The 22,190-nt window shown below is 36.3% G+C and overlaps 15 protein-coding genes and 3 pseudogenes across 18 annotated transcripts, besides 2 other annotated features; 7 read left to right on the top strand and 11 right to left on the bottom strand.

Annotated features, from left to right (window-relative positions):
- Positions 1-15,203: part of a mobile genetic element that runs on past the window's edge.
- TVAGG3_0747890 (phage tail repeat-like family) lies at positions 3-587 on the top strand (the record flags this gene model as incomplete). Its single annotated transcript, XM_051245088.1, has 1 exon — positions 3-587. One exon carries the CDS (start codon positions 3-5, stop codon positions 585-587), a length of 585 nt encoding a protein of 194 aa, XP_051091675.1.
- On the top strand, positions 621-2,774 carry TVAGG3_0747880 (DNA/RNA polymerases family; the record flags this gene model as incomplete). Its single annotated transcript, XM_051245087.1, has 1 exon — positions 621-2,774. The coding sequence occupies one exon, from the start codon at positions 621-623 to the stop codon at positions 2,772-2,774; it is 2,154 nt and encodes a 717-aa protein (XP_051091674.1).
- TVAGG3_0747870 (uncharacterized protein) lies at positions 2,783-3,031 on the bottom strand (the record flags this gene model as incomplete). The annotated part of the gene is made up of 1 exon (XM_001297845.1): positions 2,783-3,031. One exon carries the CDS (start codon positions 3,029-3,031, stop codon positions 2,783-2,785), a length of 249 nt encoding a protein of 82 aa, XP_001297846.1.
- TVAGG3_0747860 (uncharacterized protein) lies at positions 3,062-3,325 on the top strand (the record flags this gene model as incomplete). The annotated part of the gene is made up of 1 exon (XM_051245086.1): positions 3,062-3,325. The coding sequence occupies one exon, from the start codon at positions 3,062-3,064 to the stop codon at positions 3,323-3,325; it is 264 nt and encodes an 87-aa protein (XP_051091673.1).
- On the bottom strand, positions 3,375-4,070 carry TVAGG3_0747850 (HNH endonuclease family; the record flags this gene model as incomplete). The annotated part of the gene is made up of 1 exon (XM_051245085.1): positions 3,375-4,070. The coding sequence occupies one exon, from the start codon at positions 4,068-4,070 to the stop codon at positions 3,375-3,377; it is 696 nt and encodes a 231-aa protein (XP_051091672.1).
- Positions 4,103-4,687, bottom strand: TVAGG3_0747840 (uncharacterized protein; the record flags this gene model as incomplete). The annotated part of the gene is made up of 1 exon (XM_051245084.1): positions 4,103-4,687. The coding sequence occupies one exon, from the start codon at positions 4,685-4,687 to the stop codon at positions 4,103-4,105; it is 585 nt and encodes a 194-aa protein (XP_051091671.1).
- On the bottom strand, positions 4,716-5,111 carry TVAGG3_0747830 (uncharacterized protein; the record flags this gene model as incomplete). Its single annotated transcript, XM_051245083.1, has 1 exon — positions 4,716-5,111. The coding sequence occupies one exon, from the start codon at positions 5,109-5,111 to the stop codon at positions 4,716-4,718; it is 396 nt and encodes a 131-aa protein (XP_051091670.1).
- On the top strand, positions 5,228-5,818 carry TVAGG3_0747820 (uncharacterized protein; the record flags this gene model as incomplete). The annotated part of the gene is made up of 1 exon (XM_051245082.1): positions 5,228-5,818. One exon carries the CDS (start codon positions 5,228-5,230, stop codon positions 5,816-5,818), a length of 591 nt encoding a protein of 196 aa, XP_051091669.1.
- TVAGG3_0747810 (uncharacterized protein) lies at positions 5,848-6,048 on the bottom strand (the record flags this gene model as incomplete). The annotated part of the gene is made up of 1 exon (XM_051245081.1): positions 5,848-6,048. The coding sequence occupies one exon, from the start codon at positions 6,046-6,048 to the stop codon at positions 5,848-5,850; it is 201 nt and encodes a 66-aa protein (XP_051091668.1).
- TVAGG3_0747800 (protein of unknown function, DUF4106 family) lies at positions 7,721-8,416 on the bottom strand (the record flags this gene model as incomplete). The annotated part of the gene is made up of 1 exon (XM_051245080.1): positions 7,721-8,416. One exon carries the CDS (start codon positions 8,414-8,416, stop codon positions 7,721-7,723), a length of 696 nt encoding a protein of 231 aa, XP_051091667.1.
- Positions 8,745-9,086, top strand: TVAGG3_0747790 (uncharacterized protein; the record flags this gene model as incomplete). The annotated part of the gene is made up of 1 exon (XM_051245079.1): positions 8,745-9,086. A coding segment is annotated over one exon (342 nt), but the record flags the coding sequence as incomplete, so codon positions are not given.
- Positions 9,103-9,522, bottom strand: TVAGG3_0747780 (protein of unknown function, DUF4108 family; the record flags this gene model as incomplete). The annotated part of the gene is made up of 1 exon (XM_051245078.1): positions 9,103-9,522. The coding sequence occupies one exon, from the start codon at positions 9,520-9,522 to the stop codon at positions 9,103-9,105; it is 420 nt and encodes a 139-aa protein (XP_051091665.1).
- Positions 10,307-10,795, bottom strand: TVAGG3_0747770 (annotated as a pseudogene). The gene has a single exon. A coding segment is annotated over exon 1 (489 nt).
- Positions 10,824-11,285, bottom strand: TVAGG3_0747760 (uncharacterized protein; the record flags this gene model as incomplete). The annotated part of the gene is made up of 1 exon (XM_051245077.1): positions 10,824-11,285. One exon carries the CDS (start codon positions 11,283-11,285, stop codon positions 10,824-10,826), a length of 462 nt encoding a protein of 153 aa, XP_051091664.1.
- A 144-nt stretch (positions 15,204-15,347) lies between the features above and the next one.
- TVAGG3_0747740 lies at positions 15,348-16,461 on the bottom strand (annotated as a pseudogene). The gene has a single exon. A coding segment is annotated over exon 1 (1,114 nt).
- Positions 16,462-16,919: 458 nt separating this feature from the next.
- On the bottom strand, positions 16,920-17,450 carry TVAGG3_0747730 (protein of unknown function, DUF4106 family; the record flags this gene model as incomplete). The annotated part of the gene is made up of 1 exon (XM_051245076.1): positions 16,920-17,450. A coding segment is annotated over one exon (531 nt), but the record flags the coding sequence as incomplete, so codon positions are not given.
- A 471-nt stretch (positions 17,451-17,921) lies between these two features.
- On the top strand, positions 17,922-18,367 carry TVAGG3_0747720 (annotated as a pseudogene). The gene has a single exon. A coding segment is annotated over exon 1 (446 nt).
- A 6-nt stretch (positions 18,368-18,373) lies between these two features.
- TVAGG3_0747710 (attachment subunit-related family) lies at positions 18,374-19,087 on the top strand (the record flags this gene model as incomplete). Its single annotated transcript, XM_051245075.1, has 1 exon — positions 18,374-19,087. The coding sequence occupies one exon, from the start codon at positions 18,374-18,376 to the stop codon at positions 19,085-19,087; it is 714 nt and encodes a 237-aa protein (XP_051091662.1).
- A 135-nt stretch (positions 19,088-19,222) lies between these two features.
- Positions 19,223-19,426: a mobile genetic element.
- Positions 19,427-22,190: the final 2,764 nt, after the last annotated feature.

Raw genomic sequence — 22,190 nt, 5'->3', positions numbered from 1 at the left:
AAATGACCGAAGAAGTTGAAACGGTAGATTTGACACCACAAACAAAAAGTTCAGAACCATTGTCAAAACCTGTCAAAGAACTTACAGATGAAGAGAAAAATTCAATAATAGAAAGTGCCAGGTCTGGAAATACAAACTCTAACTACAAAGTCACTTTTCATAAAAATGGAACGGCTAGTATCTCAAAAAAGAAACAGACTCTCACAAATAAAATATTGAAGTCTGAAGGAGCTTTCGAGACAACAGATGGAAAAGTTTACTTCACTGACCAACAGTTCATTATAGAACATCTCATTGACTTAGAGTCGAAATATTCTAAACTTTACAACAAACACAAAAAGTTGAAAGGAAAACAAAAACAAATGGCATATGATATTTATGAAGATGTTGACGACACAACTGTTCCTGCAAGTGAAGTAAAGTCAGAGGAACCGAAAAGTGACGAAAAACCGATAGAAGAAGAAAAACCAAAAACTGAAGATAAACCAAAACCAAAGTTTAGTTTCCAAACTAAACCAAGTCAACCTTCATTAGCTGGTATGGGTTGGCGTCAAAGACTTATGGCAGCAGGTGGTTATGTAAAGTAAAGAGAAAAAATATATTTTTTATTTTTATAAAAAATGCCCCTACATAGAATGGACAGAAGGTCTGCTAGAATAAAAGCAGAGTTAGAAAGATATGGCTGGAGAGTTTCAAAGAAGTTTAAATATAGGAAGGGAAGACCCATAAAAGTCTATGACAAACTTGCTGGTCTGACCTATGAAATGGACTTAAAAACAGCACGCGCAAACTATCCAAACAGATTAGAGAGGTTAGAAGAAGAACGTCTTATGGACATGCCTTTCGATGTTACTGAGCCTCAAGTTGAAGGACACGACGGTTTTACCAGATTCTACTGGAAACATGACGAACAATTGTATCCTTTGAGAAGAAAAAAGGGTAGTGGTGAAGACGCACATGCTCCCATGGAAAGAACAAGATATGCATATGAGAAGTACCGTGAAGTTAGAAGTAAAATTGCATCTGGTCGAACCTTTACAGTAAACTTTGACAAAGGAAAGAACAAAGAAGGCTTCATGGGTGTACTTGCTGCAATTCAAGACGGAAATAAGAAAGGACACAATCTCAGATTGACCATAACAGATTTGGACGGTCACATTTACTATGCATATGGCAATGAACAAACAGCCGCAAAACTTCTTGACGCTTTCAAGACTACAAAGAGAGAACAAATGGTTGACTCCGACTCAGACATTTTGAATGCAATTGAAGGAATTGCAAGTGTCAAGTTCGAATGGTACCAACCTAACCCTCAAGCAGTCAGACAACATGCTGGATACTTCCCCTTCATAAATAAGTCTGACATTGACTTGACAAGGTATGGAATTTACAATTCAATTGAAACAATTGTCAATGAACCTTGCATTCTTACATGTCTCAGGAACTCTGGTCTTGTTACAGATGAGAAGATGAAGTATCTTGAGTCATGTGTGAAGACAAGGTACATTCTCAGAGGTCAATTGGCAAAAATTGCACCGTTGGCAAATGTCAATATCCGAGTCAACATACCTACAGCTAAAGGTTCTTCACATGACGACTATGTTGTTGACAAAGACTTACCATGGTTGAAGATTGTAATTGTCCACAACCACTTCATGTTGAACGAAAGTCTTACAAACCCATTGTTCGGAAGTGGTAAGTGCAACATTGTCAGAGCTGTAAACATTCTTTTCGAGAAAGGTTTGTTGGAACCAATTCCAGATGACAAGCTGACAGAAACCTTTGTACCAAAAGACGAAACAAACTTTTCATTGTTAGCAAGACCAAAAGTTGTTCGAGACAAAGTTCTAGCACAAAAGAAGTACACAGTTCCACAAGGAGTTGGTTTGTTCGGATACCAACCTGAACCAGAAGAACTTCCAATGAGGTTGCAAGAACTTCAAGATGCTATAAACAAACTACAACTGAGACATCCAATCGACGTCAAATTGTATTGGAGAGCATCTGAGTTAGGTCAGAAGGTTTTATATGAAACAGGTTGCTTTGACGATGTTTATGAGATAACAGGAGAAGTTTCTCAGAAGATAAGAGACTCACTTGAATTTCCACAAACTGGACCAATTGGTTGCGACAAGTTCGACTCAAACGAAAAGATATACTATGTCGACCTTAACGCTGCATACATGAGGTTTGTCCAATATATTCCGACTGGAATTCCAAACGAAGATGGTGAGTTCCCGGGAAGGAACTATACAGTTGGAAAAGTCATACAACAACTGTATGATATTAGGAAAGCTTCAAACCCCAAACTTGCAACGACACTCAAATTGCTTATGAATTCGACATGGGGATATTCCATTAAGAAACCTCAAGAGATGAAGAGTAAACATTATGAGAAGGTCGACAACTTTGTTGAAAGGTTTTCTCCTTTTGTTTTGAAGTACGAATTCACTCAAGGTCAAAGTGGCTTAGTAACCACATTAAAACCTATTGTCGAACATTGGTCTTACCCTCAGTTCGCAAAAGCAGTCCTTGACAACTACAACAAATTCTTCTCCGAAGTCAAATCCAAAGTCAAGGTTTACTATGAGAACATTGACGCACTCATGACGAACGAAGAAGGATACAACAAACTCATTGAAATGGGTTTAGTCGGTGAAAAGATGGGTCAATTCAAATTGGACAAAATTTTCACCGAAGTTCATGTACTCTCCAAGCGTAAGTACTGGGGTGTTAAAGAAGATGGTGAAATAGTTAAACATTGCATGAAATAAAAACTTTTTTATTTGAATTTAAATGTGGGAATTCTTGGGAACGTGAAAGGCTTATTTACTTGAGGAACAGGTAAAGGTGGTGGAGGTGGTGGCAACCAGTCCATTTTATATTCCTTCCTAGCTAATTTCCGTTTAATTTCATGGTCGCCCTCGGAGTCTTTGAATCGGACAGGTCGAGTTACACCATTCTTGGTCTCAAACTCATATATAACCTGTTTGTCTGTATTTTCGTCGACTATGGCACGAGACACGAACATTGACCAAACGGACAAAAAGTGTCATTTCGGATGGTCAAGCAGCCAATCGCATTCGAGCACTTCGAAGAAGCCTTACGTTCCAAGGGAGAGGGTGTCTGGTGCAAGGCAGAGGTCATGAAACTCTACGAGCAGTACATCCTCAATGCCTGGGAGGACAAATCGTCCTTGGATTGGCAATTCTACCAACTCCTCTGGGACGACCTCCTACGCAACTGGGATGACGAAAGAGTCCAATTCAGAGGTCAGGAACTACTTATCCAAATTACCATTAATTTAAGCTACTTATGCAAATAAACACCTAAATTTACTTGGGGTTTCCCCCTAAAATAAAATTTTTTTACTCTTAGAACCACTCGAGGTTCTCCTTACGGTTGTTGAGCTTGTCACCGTCAATGTGTCTGACCCTCGTCTTCTTGTCTGGATTTGGAACCCATTGCATACCGACAAGCCTTCCCATGGAAATTGTACCGTAATTCCGAAGGTTAAGGTTCAAGTGTCCCAAGTTGTTGAGGACTGGGGTAAGAACCTTGCCGGTCTCCTTGTTGCGGATTTTGTATGGGTAGGGTTGGGAAATTTCGTAACTGTCATCGGCAACAAGGGTTGCCCAAACTTCCTTTTCTTCTTGTTTCTCTTCTTCTTCCTCTTCTTCTTCGTGTTTCTCTTCTTCTTCGAAAATTCCTTCTTCAATTTGGTACTCACGAAGTACGGTGTTGGAGGTTCTGTCCTTTCCGAGTACCTTCCAGATGGCGTCTATCTCTTCGAAGAAACGGTAGATGAGTCGGGCAAGGTCTCGGTTCTCTTTCTCGTAATTGCGCAAGGTTTCCGCGAAATCGTTCAGGACTTTTTCATTGGAAGCTTGGTTCATGAGGAACTCACCTTTAAGTCCCTTCATCTCTGTCATAAGACTACTTTGGAGAGTCTTAATGGTGTTTGACAGATGAGCGTTCAATTGGACAATTTGAAGGTGAACTGGGCGCTTGTCTGGCAACCTTGAAAGGACATCTGCCATTGAGTTTGGCTTCGGTGCTTGTTCGGACATCGAAAAAATGAAGTGGTTTGAGAATGACGGTTTTACTTCAAAAAGCTTGTTATGACGGTTAAGTCATACAACAAGTTTAAAATAATATCTTGTTCTTCTTCTGAACGTTTGTTGTCTCTTCCGATAAAAGTTTCGAACATGAGAACCAAAAAACGTTTTTTGAGATTGCGGAAGAGTTCAGGCAAACGTTCATATTCTGGATATGTTGGGAGCAGTTCGAAACATCTGAGCTGACTTTCGGACAAAATTGGGACAATGTCAACAAATTCATCTTTGGTCGGACTGCTTGAAGGTAAGTCCCTTACATGTAAGTAGCTCTGGTAAAGTCTTCTCATTTCTGCTAACTTTTGGAGTATAGCTTCGTAGTTTAGAAGTTTTAATTTTAATTGTCTTATTCCACTCTTGACATCTAAACGGTAACTATCCATGAGGTCAAGAGTAGCTTTGGTAGCTTTAAGTGGAGCTATCTGTTCCTTGACTTCTGCAATTTTGGTTGCAATTGTGATTTGAGCTCCTTCAAGTTCGCCGTCTATGTCGTTCTCAACACCTTCAACCATAGCTTGAAACTCTTCATCGGTCCATTGAGATTGGTGTGGGACGAATTTAACTTGCTTCATTCAAAAAATGAAAAAAAATGTTTTTACTCTAAACGTGCCATATAGATGTTTGCTGAACTGGTTGGATGTCGCCTTCTGAGGTTATGTAGAACGGCTGACCAGAGAAGTGAAGGAGAGACTGAATTGCCAATTTCATATGGGGTAGGGGGTTCTCCTTGTTTGGTATTTTTATCCAAGGACGTTTGTTTAGGAACTTAACAAGAGCTTCTCTTTTGGCGTCCTTTATGCCATCGTAGGCTGTCCCGTCTGGTATTTGAATTGGAATTCCAGTCGAAGTCTCGAGCTGAAGTGTAGACCTTCCAGAAATAGTGGTGAACTTGACCTTGGGCTTCATGACCTTGCGCAAGTAGTCTTTTAAGCAGTCGTTAATTTCAATTAGGTAAATTGCCTCGTCAAGTCTTTCTTGCATTCCAAGTTCTTCCATCCGACAGGAAAATGTTTTCCAGTTGTCCGTCCGTAAACCATTCAAATTTTCGAAAATTGAGAACTTTTTTGGTCGAACTTCAGAAAAAGTTCTTCCTTCCGACAGGACACAAACGAATGTCCGACGTACCACCAACCGAGTCCATTCCAAAGCCAGAAAAACCGAAAGCTGCAGAACCACAACAGTCTCCTCAGCAATTCCAATTCCAGCAAGTACCTCCACCAAATTACTACCAATTTCCACCTCAATGTTACTACCCACCACAAGGCTTCCCGAACTACCCTCCTCCTCAGCCTATGCCTTACTTCCCCAACCCTTGGATGTTCCAGCAAGCTCCACCCCAGCAATTCCAATTCCAATCTCAATCGAAGAGAGACCAAGACTTCGAAGAAGGTCTGAACCGCTTACGCAAAGAGTATGCTACAGCTCCAATGGAAGACGACAGGCTTTCAGTCTCTTCCCTCAAATCGACCGATTCGACTCGTACCACAGATTCGGTCAAAGACAGAGACGACTACCTCAAGCAGTCTGAGAGACTCTTCATCCTACAATCATTTACAGTTGGAGCTCTCAAGAACATGCGCAATTACGAAGGTCAGACACCAGCTGGAGACCGCAAAACAGACGTACTCACAAGAGCCGTCCAGCTCGTCAAGACAAAGACTGAGATAGTCGACTTCATTCTTGCAGCTTGCCCATACAAGTAAAAAAAATAAACAATTACGAGTTAAACTTTTTATTCTTTCTTTTCTGAGTTGTTTAGAGCTGGTTTCTCTTGTAGGAGCCTTTCGTACTCTTCCATGGTCATGTAATTGCGAATTTGGTACGCAATTCCAGGTTCGTTGTTTTTGAACCTTACGTATGTAACGCTTCCATCCTCCTCAGGGAAGTAAGCTGCTAACATCTGACCAAGTTTTCTCGGTGACTCGGAGCTCATTAAAAATGTCACTTTTTAAACGTTAAGTTTTTAGTCTTATTTTACCCTTTGTTTGTCAAGGTAGTATTGGAGCGCAATTTCTCCAAATTCTCTGTGTCGGAGTTCTTCAGCATTTTCCAAGGTGTACCTGGAGAACTCAAAGAAGTTGTCAAGAACATACTGCCATGCTGCTCTTCTGAGTTCGTCGGTATTTTGGAAGTGTTGCACCTTCGAGTCTTCTGACATGAAAAAAATGACCAAATTTCATGATATAACTGTATCTTTTATACGAAGTGAACTTTTGCACTTCGTAAAAAAATCCCTGAAATCGTGAAAAAAACACATGAAAATCGTGAAAAATTGCGAGTAGGTGAAAAACCCTGGTCGCCAAAACTCTATGAAAATCGTAAAAAAATGACCAAATTTCATGATATAACTGTATCTTTTATACAAAATAAAATAACGCTAGTTTTTTTAAAATATTTTTTTTTATTTTGTATGTAAGAACAGGAAATGACAAACACTGAGTTTGAAACAGTTAAAAAGATAGACAATGAGACCAAAGTGGTTAGAATAGGTGATTTAAACGTAAGATACTCAAAGAAATACAAAAAATATTCTTTGTCAGACATTATATCTCCATCTGGAAAGAAAACATGGCATTGGGTTGGAATTGCTTCAACTCAGAAAATTTTGACAAGAAATCCTGAGCTTATGATATCGGTAAGATTCTATGGAACTACAGCATATCTCATTGACAAAAGTCTTATACCGATAGTTTTGTTATGGATTGACCCAGTTGTTGGATATAATTTCATAACATATGGTTCATTCGATACTGAACGTTGCAGTGAAGGCTTACTTTACATCGTTCAGAAACCGAAGGACTTCAATACAAAGAGATATAAGATAGGAAGAACATATAATATAACTCAAAGATATGACAGTACAGTCAATAGAGTCAAGGTTGTGTTCGTTAACGATATGAGAGCTGCAGAAACAGAACTACTTGAAAAGTTTGAGAAAAGGTATGGTGCTCCCACGAAAGGTAAAGAAACGTTTGAAGTAGATGAGATAGATAGTGCTATAAAATTATTTGACGAAGTTGCTGAAAAATACATGTAAAGCGTTTATTTTTGGTCTTGACTTCAGATGGCTCAGGTAGCTCTATAAGGTAAATTGCCTTGTCCGAGTCCTTCTGGCATTCCGAGTCCTTCCTTCCGACAGGAAAAAAATTTCCCGACAACTGGAAGAACTCTTCCTTCCAACAGGAAAAAATTTTCCTTCCAACTGGAAGAACTCTTCCTTCCAACAGGAAAAAATTTTCCTTCCAACTGGAAGAACTCTTCCTTCCAACAGGAAAAATTTTTCCAGTTGTCCGTCCGTAAACCATTCAAATTTTCGAAAATTGAGAACTTTTTGGTCGAACGACAGGAAAAGTTTTTCCTTCCAACAGGAAAAATTTTTCCTTCCAACAGGAAAAGTTTTTCCTTCCAACAGGAAAAGTTTTTCCTTCCAACAGGAAAAGTTTTTCCTTCCAACAGGAAAAGTTCTTCCTTCCGACAGGAAAAGTTCTTCCTTCCGACAGGACACAAACGAATGTCCGACGTACCACCAACCGAGTCCATTCCAAAGCCAGAAGAACCGAAAGCCCCAGCACCACAACAGACTAAGACTCAAACACTTACATTTTTTACGCTTGACTTTTTACAATTTGAACTTTGTTCGCGTAGATATGAATTCTGAAAGAAGTATGAGGGTCTTGTATGACTTTGTACTTCTCCCATAGTTCATGTCTGTCAAACTTACCTGCCATGGACTCTTTCATAAGTTCCATGAAATCGTCTTCGGACAATCCGGGGAAAAGTACAATGTCAGTAAGTATTCTCTTTACATCCTTACTTAAACTCTTTGCTGTCTGTACACAAATGACAACAGAGATGTTAAAGTGTCTGAGCTTCTTAAGAATTCGACACATGTCTTGTTCTCTGTTCTTTAACAAAGGATGAGAGGCGAAGTCGTCTAAGATAAGAAGACATCTGTGAGGGTAAGTCTTCCAATCGTAAGATTGCAATTTCTTCGAAATGTATTCTATCTCTTTCTGTTTGTTTCTGAAGTGTTTCTTCTCTAATATTCTCTGCATTTCCTCATTTGGGTCTTTAAACTTCGAATTTATATACTCATTTATAGCATTGTACTTCAAAACTCTTCTTTGGTACTTCTTTATCCAATCCAACAACTCAGAGTCTTTTATACATACTAGTTTTGACTTTTTTATAATATCTTTGAACGAATTTACGGTTTGGTCAAATTGACCAGAAGTACTACAAATGACTACTAACTCATAGAATGGGTTCTTCTCATCTAGTTCTTGTTGTTGTGCAGCCATTTTAAGATAAGTGAAAGTCTTACCCGACCCAGGCGGTGCAATTAGACCTGTTATACCATTCTGAGCAAATAAGAACTTGTCATGTATGGGTTTTATCTGAGCATTTTCCAACTTCCTCTTGTTCTTATTTAAAACATTCTCAAATTTCTTGTCAATGTCAGCAAACTTTTTTTTCTAACATATTTTTAGAAAAATTAAAATTTTTATCTTTTAGGAAATGTCTAGCGATTTCGCCATCTATATTCGAGACAAGCTTTTCGACAGCAAAACATCTGTCGACCATAAAATCTTACATAGTGTAAACAAGAAAGGGGAATTTGTTCTAAAGTTCTGTTTCTGGGAATATGACAAGAACCATAAAACATTAAGCAGAGAAGTCTTAAAATTTGTCAATGACAGACTTGTTGACAGAGATGACGCCTCTTGGAGAGATGAAGTCCAACAAAACTTCTTAGAATGCAAAGAAGACACATGCGCTGTTCTTGAAGATGAAATAGAAAACAGAATAGAAGAGCTATTAAAGGACAAAGAACTTTTACAAAAATATGGTTCGGAGAAATTTGACATAACTCCACCAGAAAAGAAGAAGAGAGAAAAGAAAGAAAAGAAAGTAGAAGAAGAGAAGAAAGAACCAGAGCCAGTTCCAGAGAAAAAGAAATTTGACATGTAAAAATAAAATTTTATTTTTAGAACATTTCTGGGTCAATGTCAATGTTCTCTTCCTCTTTAGGAGTAAACACTGGCTTAGACTCTAAAATCTTTTTACCCAATTTACCTTGAACTTCTACAACTTTAGACTCATAATATTCATAGTCGTCTGCTTTCTTTGGTTCATAAGGTATAACAAGTTTGTATGCTTTGCCTTCTTTAAGGTTTGAAAACCTTCTGTCAAAACTTTCTTTGACTGTTAACAAACCTTCTATGTCTAAGTCTTCAAATTTCGCACCATTTTTAGTCACAATAGCAAACTTAACTGGTTCGATGTTCCAAACTTTGTCATATGTAGACTTTTCAAAATGGTAGAAGTAAACATTCAAATATGTGAATGGGTCTAGTTCTTCTTTAAGTCCTGACATGTACTTGTTTACTGAGATGAATTTTGCCATCTTTTCTATCGGATAAAAAAAATATATTTTTTTAAAATTTACTCAGAAAAATTTTTCTTTGTATATACACCATTCTGTACATCCAAAAGACTTTTGACATTTGCCAAGAATGTTCGTTTAGACGCTGTCATATAACCATATTCTTGACAATACTGTTTATACGAATCGTACAATGACCTTTCATCTAAACACTCAAAGTCAGTTTCATCTATGAACAGTTCATATACACTCTTGTTTGCTTCTAACAATGTTTGTCTCTCTTCGGTATGTGGAATTTGTCTTGGATTGAACTTAGAAATATCTAATGTCATGAAATATGAGAACAAGTGGTTGTAAAAGTCAGATGTTAAAGTTTCTGCTAAGTCGTCAAAATATTCTGTATCTTGCATATGAGAATCTGACGTTCTGACAACTACATATCTTCTGTCAGAACTTTCTAACTTCATCGGAACAGCGTTGTTTGAAACCATGACGAAGTTTGCAACATTTTCACAAACTCTTTGGTCTTTATATTTTCTTTCAACAACTCCAACTTTGTCTGTTATAAGACTCTTCAAAGCATCTGAGTTCAAAACTTTTGTTGTATCTATACTTTGAAGTTCGTTACATACTATAAGTTTCATATTCTCTATTGAAGAGTTAAATTTACCGCAGATGTTTTCTAAGTTTGTCATATTCGGATTCGAATAGCCCTCTAACAGTTTGCATAAAATATCTGTAAAGAAAGTGTTCTTACCAGTTCCTTGTTTTCCAATTATGATGAGAGCAGTTTCATTTTTAGCACTTGGATGTTGTAAGATGTTTGCAAACCAACATAAGATATACTCATAGACTCTTTCGTTTCCATTGCATATAATTTCTTTGACATGGTCTAACCAAGCTTCTATAACATTTTCTTTCCATTCTACTTGTTCGTATTTATATCCAGTGAAGATAGAATAGAAGTTTGGAGAAGGTGTATAGAACTTTATACCACGAACTGAAAAATCTTCTAACTTTGACAATAAGATATCCCAAGCATCTAACATCTTCATACCAACTTGTACGACTTTTATTTTCTTAAGTTTCTGTTTACATTCTTGTTCTGAAACTATTGTTGCTCTTGGTTTGTTAAAGACAACATCCCATTCTTTCATGACATAACATTCTGGGGCAGAGTCACATAAATGACTAAACGTTTCAAATTCTCGACTGCTTTGTTATAGTCTCTAAATGGACACATATTTCTGAAGGCTTGGAAGTCATAAAAATCTGAAACATCTATTCTGTACATTTTTATAAAAATAAAAAAAAATATTTTTTTATTCTTGAGCTATTTGTTGCATTTGTTGTTCTTGAGCTATTTGTTGTTGAAGTTGTTCTTGTAATACAATACTTTCACCAGTTGCATCTTCCAATTCGAAACTTTCTGCCGTCATTGACAAATACATAGGACATAAAAGTTTTACAGGAACAAAGTTTGCGTCAACTAAGGTTAAGTTTATGTTTGCTAAAGTGTTTGAGTTCACTAAAGCTGAAAACTCTGCATTCGAATGAACAATAGGCAAACCAGCAGAGAATGTGTTGTTTATACGCATGAGTATCTTTTGGTCATAGTAGTTTCTGTCGACATTCGAATAACACTTTGAACCTAAGTTTGAAACAATATATAAAATAGGTGTACTTAAAGTCAATGGAACAGATAGACCTTGTATGACACCTTTTCCTGTTATAGGAAACTGTTGGTAGTAAAAACCAGATATAAGTTTTGTATTATAGCTCATATCGTTTATAGTAAACTCAGTCGGACATCCAAACATAATGAAACCTGCTCTAGTTGCAGCACATGTTACATCCGTCCTTAAAGTATTAAATAAGTCAACAAAACTGTTGGTGGTATATCTGAGTAAGTATCTTAAAGAAGTATTTTTTACCATTCACAACAACAAAGTCTTCTGGTGTCAAAAGAGCAAAACAGGCTTTAGTCGTCATTGTGTTTAAGGTTAGTTTACAATATCGTCCTTGAGGACTTTGTAAGTTTGTTGTTATAGAATTATATGACTCAGGGTTTTTAGTCGTAATAGTATAAACCATTGTGTCTTCTGCCATTTACTTAGCAAATAAATTTTAATGAAATGTTGTGGTCGTCAAATATTTTTATAACGTCTGGGAAACTATATTTTAAGTTCAACGTTTCACCTCCTTTCATAACGTATATCTTGTCAATGACATTATATGAAACACCACAGCAACTAACGTCGGGTTCTATTTCTTTGATGTTTATATCGTCTGCCTCTGTCAAAAGTTTCAATAGTTCTTTCAAAACTTCATGAGGTGCAATGACATATGAGTTCACTTTTACAGGGTTGTGTTCGACCAAGTTTAACATTATACCTAAAGCTTGACAAATCTTCTCCTGAGTTTTAAGTTTGTCTTTCAGTTGTTGGTAGTCGTTTCGAATATCTGCAACAGAACTTAAACTCTCTGCTAACTTCAGGGTATGTTGGTTGTTCTTTTACAGGAACTATTGTTATACCATCTTCGTCTTCGTATGGTTTCCCCATTTCAACATCTCTTTCTTTGACATTGACAACAACACTTTGAGTGTTTGTTTGAGTTGGTGAATTTAACTTCACATCTGCCACCGCCATTAAACCTTTTGAAACACTTACGCTTCTATTTTTCGGAAATGACATTTTACTTAGAATAAAAAGATGGACGTATTCGAGTATCTCTTCGAATTGAAGCAGAACAAAGTTTACACACACAACAATACAAATACATTGACAGAATAGTTCTTTATACAAACAATGGAAAATGTTATAGAATAGCAGTCTTTGCTGAACCAAAATATTTTCATAAAGCAAAGAAAGTTGGTATAACTGAAATGGTGAAAGTTCTTGAAGCAGACAAAATATAACAACAAAACTTACAGATATTTCTAAAGGTAAGTTTATTACAATTTTATGTCAAAACTGGCGTACTGTCAATATTTGACGGAGAGAAGTCAGTTCAAGAACAACTTACTGACCTGCTGCCAAAATCTGCTCGATGGAAGCTGTCGTTATGCCAATCTGAGGAGCCCCAGCAGGTTTCATCGAACGAATCTTCAAAAGAGCATCTTCCGTGAAAAGTGCTATTGGTTTTGTAAACTTCTTTGCTTTCAATTCATCTGGACCGTCTCTGTCACCAGTATATTGTATTTGAACTGTACCAACAGTTGAAATACCACCATAAAGTTTCTGAGTCAGCAAATGGAATGCCAAGCCAAAAGTTTGAACGGTCTCCATTTGTATATTGAGTTTTTTTGACCTCCTGTATGAGTCCATACTTTCACATTGGATAATAGAACTTTGCATTTCAGGGTTAATGGTTGTTGTGAAGTTGTTGTTAAAGTTCATAGCATCTAATGTCAAGTTGTATGACCTCATATCTTCAACTGTGGAATATTCTTCTCTTGGATAATATTTGCCATCTATGTTTATATGATATTTAATACCGGGGTTGTAGAAACAAGAATAGTCATTTATAGTTCGTCTGAACAGTACAAACATAGTATCTGCATGTTTCATTGCAGTTGTTAAAGCAATATCTGTTTTTCTTGCACCTGGGTCAGCACTTTGGTTTCCAACTTCACCTGCAAAGTCTTTGACAGATATTTGGTGTATAGGGAACATAAGTGGAACTGCAATATTTTGGCAGCTAAAGCATTTGAAATATCTGGGTCCAACATATAGACTGCAAGTCTGCTTTCTATTCTCTTGCATTCAAATTTTTCGCATGTGAACTTAACTGGGTCCCAAGCAGTTCCAGCAGCATTGAAATAATAGTTTACTTCAGTGTTGAAGTTTGAGAAACCAAAGTCTAAGTCAACTTTGTCTTTGCAAAAGTCGGCGAATGACGTTTGATTTGTCCCTTTACGTCTGTAAGAGTGAATGGGTCTTGTGTTGGTGCAATGACTAAGTTATTTTTGCTTGGAGTAAGTTCGATAGAAATTTTTCCTGCCCAGTTTGGCAAGTATCTTAAAAACCTGAAGATGAGGAAAGATGACAAAGGAACTCTAAGTTTCAGTTTTACTTTAGTGCAGCATTTCCATCTGAACCAGAAAGGTTAACATAAACTCCTGGAACGTTAGGGTCAAGTCTTCTTATTTTCTCAATAGTTGCATACTGGTCTGTTTGTTCTCTAGCTTGTGGTTGTACTGAGTTTCTCAAAGCGAACCATTCATAGTTTGCCCATGTTACTGTTTGAACTAAGTCAGAGTTAGAATATATCTTATATCCCATGAAAACTTCTGGAGCATATTGGTATCCGACATAGAAAATTCCATTGCAACCTTTCTTGTCAGACAACTTGGCAGAAGGTTTTATTTCAATGTCTTGTTCCACGTATAAGAATGAGTTGTCAATAGAAATATATGAAACCTGTCGCAAGCAATATCTACTGTTGTTGAAGAACCTTCTCCAAACTCACCTACGTTTCCATAAGAAACAGCAGTTGTATATTCGTAAGTTCCAGGAACTATTTCTGACCTTCTAATGGCATTGTCGCATTCGTTATACCATTCGGAAACATTTCCATTCATGGCATCCAAAACTGTTGGCGTTATATTCTGAGCGGCGTACATTTCATATGGGTAAAAATATAGAATAGTTGGATTTATGTGTCATAATAGAACCCACGTGGACCAAGCTTTACTTTCTTCCTGACTGAGTTTTTAACTCTTCTTTTTCCTTCATTGCCACTACTTTCACTAGATGAAGTTACTTCTTCACTACTTTCACTTTGTTCTACTCTTCTCTTCTTCTTTGGTGTCGCTTTTGGTAACTTGCCCTCTGCTTCAAGTTGTTGCATCTTTGCCTCATGTTCACCTAGTATGTTGTAAATTTCCCATGTCCTTTTTGCCTTTGGGCTCTGGTCGCCCATCTCAGGTAACCTATATCCTAGAAAGATTTGTCATAGTTTGTATTTGAGTCTTCGCGTATTGTTTGCATGACTCTTTCCTGAGTTTCCGGTTCAAGCTCTTCAAACAGAGCTTGTCCATATGGAATAAGCTCGTTTCCAAATATATGTTTTTGTAGCCATTCTGGTTTTCTTTCCATGTTACCAACATATCTTTTGTGAATGGGAAAGCTTTTACCCAATGTTTCAGTCTTGCGTCATTTATTTCTGTAGTTGGTTTTATTTTGTCAAGGAACATGTTTTTCAATACTAACATTTCATTTGGTACTGTCCATTTGAGTTTTCTTAAATATTCATCCCTTCTCAGTTCATTGTCTGCAAAGTAAGTTTTTATGACATTTTGTAAACTTTCGTTTGCAAGGTCATGTACAATAGGTTCTCTTCCTTCTCTCCCTAACTTTCTTTCTAAACTCTTCACCAAATATACCATCTCTATGGTTCTGTGTAGTTCTTTGAGATAAATGTTCTAGAACGTCAGGTGTTATATTTCCATCAGCCATGTTCATTTCATACTGGTCCAAAATATCTGCATGTTTCATATCTTTCAATGGCATTAAAGCCGCGCTGAAAATACCAGCTATATCTGGTTCACCATTCACTTCCATTGCGTCTACAACTTCTTGGAATTGTGGTTGTAAGTTTATGAACCACCTATCCGGATTAGCTTTATGACCCCATCTCATTGTAGTTCCATAGTCTGCAGAAACAAAAGTAGGTTTGTTTCCATATTGGTTAGGTTCTGAATGAACTTTAAACAATGTTTCATTTCTATATGTTTTGTTGAAATTTAACCTTTTATTTTCACCGAGTTCAGCCAAAGATTGAACGTTATATGGTCGTAAGTAAAAAGGGTTATTGTATTTGCGTACATTTTCTTTCAGTACTTCCATTCTATGCTGAATATTTTCATCTGATGTTGGAGTCTTTTGTATGTCGGCAAACATTTTTCGATATTCTTCTACTATGTCAGCCGAATTTTTCTTAGACTCTTGGAAAGATTCCATATTCTCCTCATACTCTTGTTGAGGGTCAAGATTTTTCGGCTGTTCCAAATCTTCATCTAGTTCTGTGAAGTTAGTTTCCAAAGGAGGGACTTGTTCGTTTCCTTCAGGCTCTTCTAGCTGTTGTTGCTGAACTATTTCTTCCATGTCTGGTTGTATCTGAACTTCTTCCTGTGGAGTTTCTTGTACCTCATCTGGTGGCATTTCATATATTCCGAGACCGTTTTTAACAAGTTCCCTATCTAAGTCATCCGGACTCATAAACCTTTCTTCTTTCGTTCCGTCTCTATTTTTTACGCGTTTCATGAAGAGAGTTGAATTGTCATTTAGCTCTGACACCAAATATCTCGGAGTAAATTCAGTCATGTCATTTGGATGATATGCTATTAAATCATATCCCTTAGCGAGCTTGTATTTTCCAGGTTTGAAATTATATCCCATTTGGTGCTGAGCCATAAAGCTAAATAGGTTCGGGTCAGTATTTCCTTCCTTGAACTTTCTAATAGCTTCTTTATATCTGTCACTAAAGTCAAGAGTAGCTGGGTAACCATAGTCTTCTTTAAGCATTTTTAAGAAATCTTGGTTTCCTTGTTCTCTACTTCTTTTATGTCCTTGCTCTGTTTGTGGTTGTTGTGCAGGGTTTTGAACTGTTGGTTGTTGTGCTGGTTGTGGTTGTTGTGCTGGTTGTTGTGTTGGTTGTTGTGTTGGTTGTTGTGTTGGTTGTTGTGTTGGTTGTTGTGTTGGTTGTTGTTGTGACGATGTAAATGTTTTAGGTAGTCCTGGTGCAGGTGCTTCTCTTGGAGGGTTTGGTGGTATATAAGTTCCACCAGCTGGCACATATGTTCCATCTGCAGCATAGTGTCCTATCTGACTTTTCGTTTTTAAGAAAGCATTTACTAGGTCTGTTTTGGTCTGTTGTAACTCTTTTTCTTGACTTTCACAACAGTTGCTCTAACGGCGTCATAGGCACTTTGAACTGCCTGTCTCGTTGCTGCATCTGTTATTTTCGTCATATTTTGTGCTACTTCTTTAACTCTTTGTCGAAACCTTCAGACTTCAGTTTCTTTCCAGATGAGAAGTCGTTCACTAGTTTCACCTTACTATGAAGAGCTTCGAAGGCGTTCTTAAAGTCAGCATTTTTAAAGCTTCATTTGAACTGTCTTCATCCGCTTGTATTTTTGTCCTTATTGACCCTATAAGTTGGGCTGCTTTAGCGTTGGCTTGGGCATCTAACCAGTCATTGTTAGCTTTTATATATTCTGCGCTTTTCATTGCCTTTTGCATGGCTGCGTCGTTATTTTTACTTTCTTGTGCTAAGTTTTCATACTGTACGGTTTGGTTTTGCAACTGTAAAAGTTTTTCTGCCTTTACATTTGCTTCAACTTCTTTTTTATACTCATCGCTATCCATATATGTCTTCAGGGCTTTTTGTTTTATCTCTTCATCTTTCAGTACTTTATATTGAGTAGTATGGTTTTTCAAATTTATAACATCTTGTTCCATTTTTGCTACTTCTGCTGCTTTTTCTGACACTTTTTTCGCATATTGCTCTGTACTTAGTTCTTTCAGTTGTTCTTCTTTCTTCTTTTTCTCTACGTTTAACTCATTGAGTTTCTTTGTGTGTCTGTCATATTCTAGTTTCTTTTCGTTTTCACCTATTTGCTTCTGTATGTCTATGTTTGACTTTTTGACATCTGCTATTTGATTTTTGAGTGAACTCAAATTCATTTGACTTTGAGGGTTATATGCTGTTCCGTCTGCAGCTCCACCATAGCCTGCCATTTTCGCTAAAAGTGCCGCTCTTAAACCTCCACTCTGTGCACCAAGAACTCGGTTTAAGAGCATAGGGTTGCTTGACATTTGTTGCAACATGGTGGGGTCATTCAGCATTTGTTGTTGCAACTGTTGTTGTGGTGTTAGTTTTACTATTGGATGTTTCAATGCTCTCTTCCTCTTACGTATATTCTTACGTAGCTTACGTGGCATTTTAAGTGAAGTTAAAAAGCGGTTTTTGACAGATGTTTATATGGCACTTTTTGTTCAGCACAAAAAACTACTCGGTCAAAGTGTTGTCAGTTTTGTAAAATAACTGTCCTCTCTCATTCTATAAGGGGGAAAGGCTTCTCAAAGTATACTTCCTTGGAACGCCTGTAACTTTTCCTGTAGCGACGATAGACCCTTGCTTGTCCGGACAAAGTTATACTATTTTGAGTGCTCTACAAAAAAGTCAACGGCGACGACTCTCAAAAACCATTGTGTAAAAAGTTTTACCGTTGGACAAAAAAGTATATATAGAAAACAAAAAACGTTTATAGTTCATTCAATATTTGAGATGGAACGGTTTGCCAACGGAGACTTTTCAATAAAATAAAAAAATAGAGGGGGTTACCGTTGGTAAAAACGGTTTATTTTAAACTTTTCTATGAGTAGTCCGAAAAAAACAGTTTATTTTTCATAATGGAAGGAAGAAAAAGTGTCGCAAACAATTCGTCGACTACCTCTGCAGTTAAAGTTCCTACAACTTATGTCTCACCATTCTCAAAACCCTTACGACCTCCTATAATACCAAAGCAAGTTCCTCATACAATTCAAGACAATTTGTCCAACAATTTGAGTTCTTCTTCTCAAAACACAACAGATACAGTTGTCCAAACAGCACCAGAACAAGTTCCACATATACAATTCAAGACAATTTGTCCAACAATTTGAGTTCTTCTTCTCAAAACACAACAGAAACATCTGAAACAGATTTACAACCAGCACCAGAACAACACACACATAGTTCTACAAGTATGTTAACAAGAGCACAATTTCAAGATTTAATTTCTCTTGAACAATATTCGAGTAACGAAACACAAACCGACGACTGTAACCTCTCGCTACCCGAATCCATTCAAAGAAAATACGCCATGAAAAGACTGAAATTGTTGTATAAACTTCTTAACAATTGGGGGGTCGAAGACAACTCAGACTATAGTGAAATGTTTAACAAAGTCATAGAATCTGTTAAACCAATTGAAAACGACATAAAAAATCCCGGTGTTCTTGTAGACCTTTTCGCCTCAAAATTACCAGTTACAACCAATCTAATAGCAACACAAGCTATAGAGCAATTTATTTTATGTTTTCCCAAGCAATATAGACAACACCTGAGGGAAACAAGAATAGGAAAATTTCAATTGGTGTATCCTACAACATACAACTATTACGAAGAAGCAAATGAATATGGAGAACTCTCATTCCATTTCACACTTTCAGTTCCTGAGGGAGAAGAAAAAGCAATCTATCATGTACAATCTCTTGCAGGATGTGAAGGAAAACCTCACATAATATCTACTGTTGCAATTGACAAACCTGCAAGAGTCGAAGACGATGTTTTGTTCGCGTCCATTGCTGGTTTTGGCATGGGAGAACCAATTCCAATTTCCCATTTCACAGAATACTCAGCACAACATTTTCAAAATGTAGAATTCGTGTTCTACGACCAGCAAAAGTTCCTGCTAACAAAACCAAAGAAACAATTTGTCTCAATATTTGTTGCTGGTCATGTGGCTGACAAAGAGCCATCAGATACTGACTATGAAGAAGAGGAGGAGGAAGAAGAACAACAAGAAGACGAATAAAAAATAATTTCCGAATAAAAATTTCAAATTTTTACTTTAATCTCTTTTTTCTCTTCTGAGTCTTGAAATCAGTCCTCCTCTAGTTTCTCCGGGGCTAGAGGGCACGAAGTGCCTGGAAGCCCCACTCACCTGACCTATACGTTTTGATTTTTTTCTTTTTTAAAAAATTCAATTTCTAGAAAAATCGAGAAAAAATCATTTTCTTCTATTTTTTTAGGACGCCATACCCATTGAAATCTCCTCTCAGGACGCCATAAACTATTCAATTATGGTGTAAACTTCTCAAAAATTGAATAGTTTACATCAGGACGCCTTAGGACGCCAACCCTTTACGCGCCCAATAAAAAAAGATAAAATATTAATGAGAAAATTGAAAGAATAGAGTGTCCCATTCACTCGTGTTGGTCGCAATGTATCATTCTGGGAGACATTGCCTCTGCATGTCTCCCACAATGGCACAATGTTCCTTGGAGAAAGACCTGGAAGGGGGTCCTTTCTCAAGGTCAGGGCCCCCTTCTAGTCTTTCTGGTCCTGGAAGGAGCGCTTCTGACTGGTCTGTGCGCTGCTTCCAGGAAGATCAGGAGATTGCTCGAAGTTCGCGGCAAGTGCATTCCGACACCACAGATGCACTTGCCGCAACATATAATTGCGAGTGTCTGCTGCTTTGGTCAAAAGAAGCAGCAGACACTCGCAATGCGAACCGAATTGTCCCAGAAAGACCTGGAAGGGGGGTCCTTTCTCAAGGTCAGGACCCCCTTCTAGTCTTTCTGGTCCTGGAAGGAGCGCTTCTGACTGGTCTGTGCGCTGCTTCCAGGAAGAACATGAGATTGCGCCAATAAGCTCCTATCAACAAATTTTGACTAAAAATATAAAGTATCCTTTTGTGATTTAACGAATAGCTCAATTTTAAAATAGATTTGATTCTAATAATAAATTGAATGAGTTTCGCTTACGTTTAGAATTTAATGATTTATATGATTTTTTCGTTCACAGAAGAGTCATTGATATCCAATATCAAAAAAACAGCAAAGACACACCATAATAAATGATATTGAAGCTAAATATTACATATTTCAACATATCTAAAAAATTATTATAAGATTAGATCTCATGCAATGCCGAGCAGTTTCCTAAAGCATAATTACTTATTTATACAGAATCAATTATATAATATTCACATTGCAAATTATATACATTCTCACGAAGCAACATGAAATAGACTGTCCGAATTTGAATTCAAATAGAGATCTACTTCAAAAGGATTTCTTACAATATGTAATCTCGATGTTGATCACTGGAATACAAGGGATGCACGTAATTTACAAATTGTTGCAAAAATAGTAGTGCAACAAAAATTTTATTTTTAGCTTGTCACTTGATATATAACAATTGCAAAAACTCAATCAAAAATAGGATTTGAACAACTTTTTAAAATTGTGAGAAAAATTCTATCGGCACATTCTATTCAATTTTAAAGTATTTCTTTCATATTCCAATCGATTATTCAATATTTGCCAATCACAAATTTTAGTTCAAAATTCAAAAAATCCCTAATTTTAATTTCAGATGAAATCTCGCAAAAATAACATTGTTTTAACCATATAAATATATATTTTATATATTGTATAGTGATTTTTTTAATATTTTTATGAGTAAAATCGAGAGTGAGGAAATGTGGACTACAAAAAACGATAGAAATGAATAGTTTACATGGGAATTCAATACTTACAAGTATTCAATGTCACTTTTGTGCTCGAGATTTTGACTCTAGTATATATGTTGAAATGAAATTGATAAAGATTTTGATTGAGAAATCTCTCATAGAATGTAACTGTGATAACGATACAAGTGATAAGTATGGATCTAGTCTACTCAGTATTGCAATCAAAGAAGGACGTCTTGAAGTGGTAATGCTAAGCTGGTGTTCATGCGTTAATGGTGCATTCATATTAAAACTCATCATTCATTTTTTGAATAGTTTATATATCGTTCTAAGATTGTTAGCAAAAAAAATTCTGAAAAAAAATTTTTTTGTTCAAAAACTTTAATGAATTATAATGAAAATGAACGTTGGAAACCAAGATCTCCAAAAGAAGAATTGTTTCTCAAAAAGATGTATTCTATAGACCCATATCTATATGGATTACATCCAGAACGCAAATTAAGTCACATTTCTTATGCAATTCATCTAAGAATCAAAAAGGATGAAGAGAAAATTGCCATCAGAAAAAGGCATGAGTACTTCTTATATAAACATGTATATCGAAATTACGATGAAATAAATAAATTCATAGTTACTGAGACTCTTTAGAAAGCAAAACAGTTTCAATTCAGAGCTGTAGTTGATGATGATTTTGGTTATTATGACATGTTTAAAGAAGGAATAAAAAAGTACTTAATAGAGCGAAAAGGAATATTGCCGGATTCTGAATTAGAAGATATAGAAAAGTTTGTTAATGATGCAAAACCTAAAGACTTCTGCATTATGAATCTTTATACAAAAAAACTGGTTCAATATAGTCCTGAAATTCTTGAAAAATTCTTGAATATTTATTTTAGAGATAAATTATTTATGCCTCGTTTTGGAACTCACTACATTGGTCATGTTCCAAATTTATGTGCCGATGAATACTATGATAAAAACATCTTTGGTATATTCGAATTCTTAATGGTGTAGAATAACTAATGAAAAAATTAAAAAAAAATATAGTGGTCTCAAAAATAGATTTCAGAACCTATTCAAATGATTTGAGAACTTAATTATAAAAATATTATATGTTCATAATACAATAATATTTTCAAGAAAAATTTAAAAATAAAAATTCTCTGAAATTTTAGAATCTATACTTATACAATGTTCTTATATTAATCTACATGTTATTGATAAGCAAATATTGTTTAATAGTTAAATTTGATACATATCGTTATCTGATGGAATTTGATAATTTATTGAGTATATTTTTATGAAATATAATGAATATATCGGTCCACATTAGCTGTAAATAGGATTTGTCTCACACTGATTGAGTAATACCTCTATGATTTGTTAGATTGTGACCATATTAGAATGTATCATTCATTTCTTGGCTCCGGTTTGATATTT

The sequence above is a fragment of the Trichomonas vaginalis genome, chromosome III (genome assembly GCF_026262505.1).
Source record: "Trichomonas vaginalis G3 chromosome III, whole genome shotgun sequence".
NCBI classification, from domain to species: domain Eukaryota; phylum Parabasalia; order Trichomonadida; family Trichomonadidae; genus Trichomonas; species Trichomonas vaginalis.
This window is presented reverse-complemented; position numbering and strand designations above follow the sequence as displayed.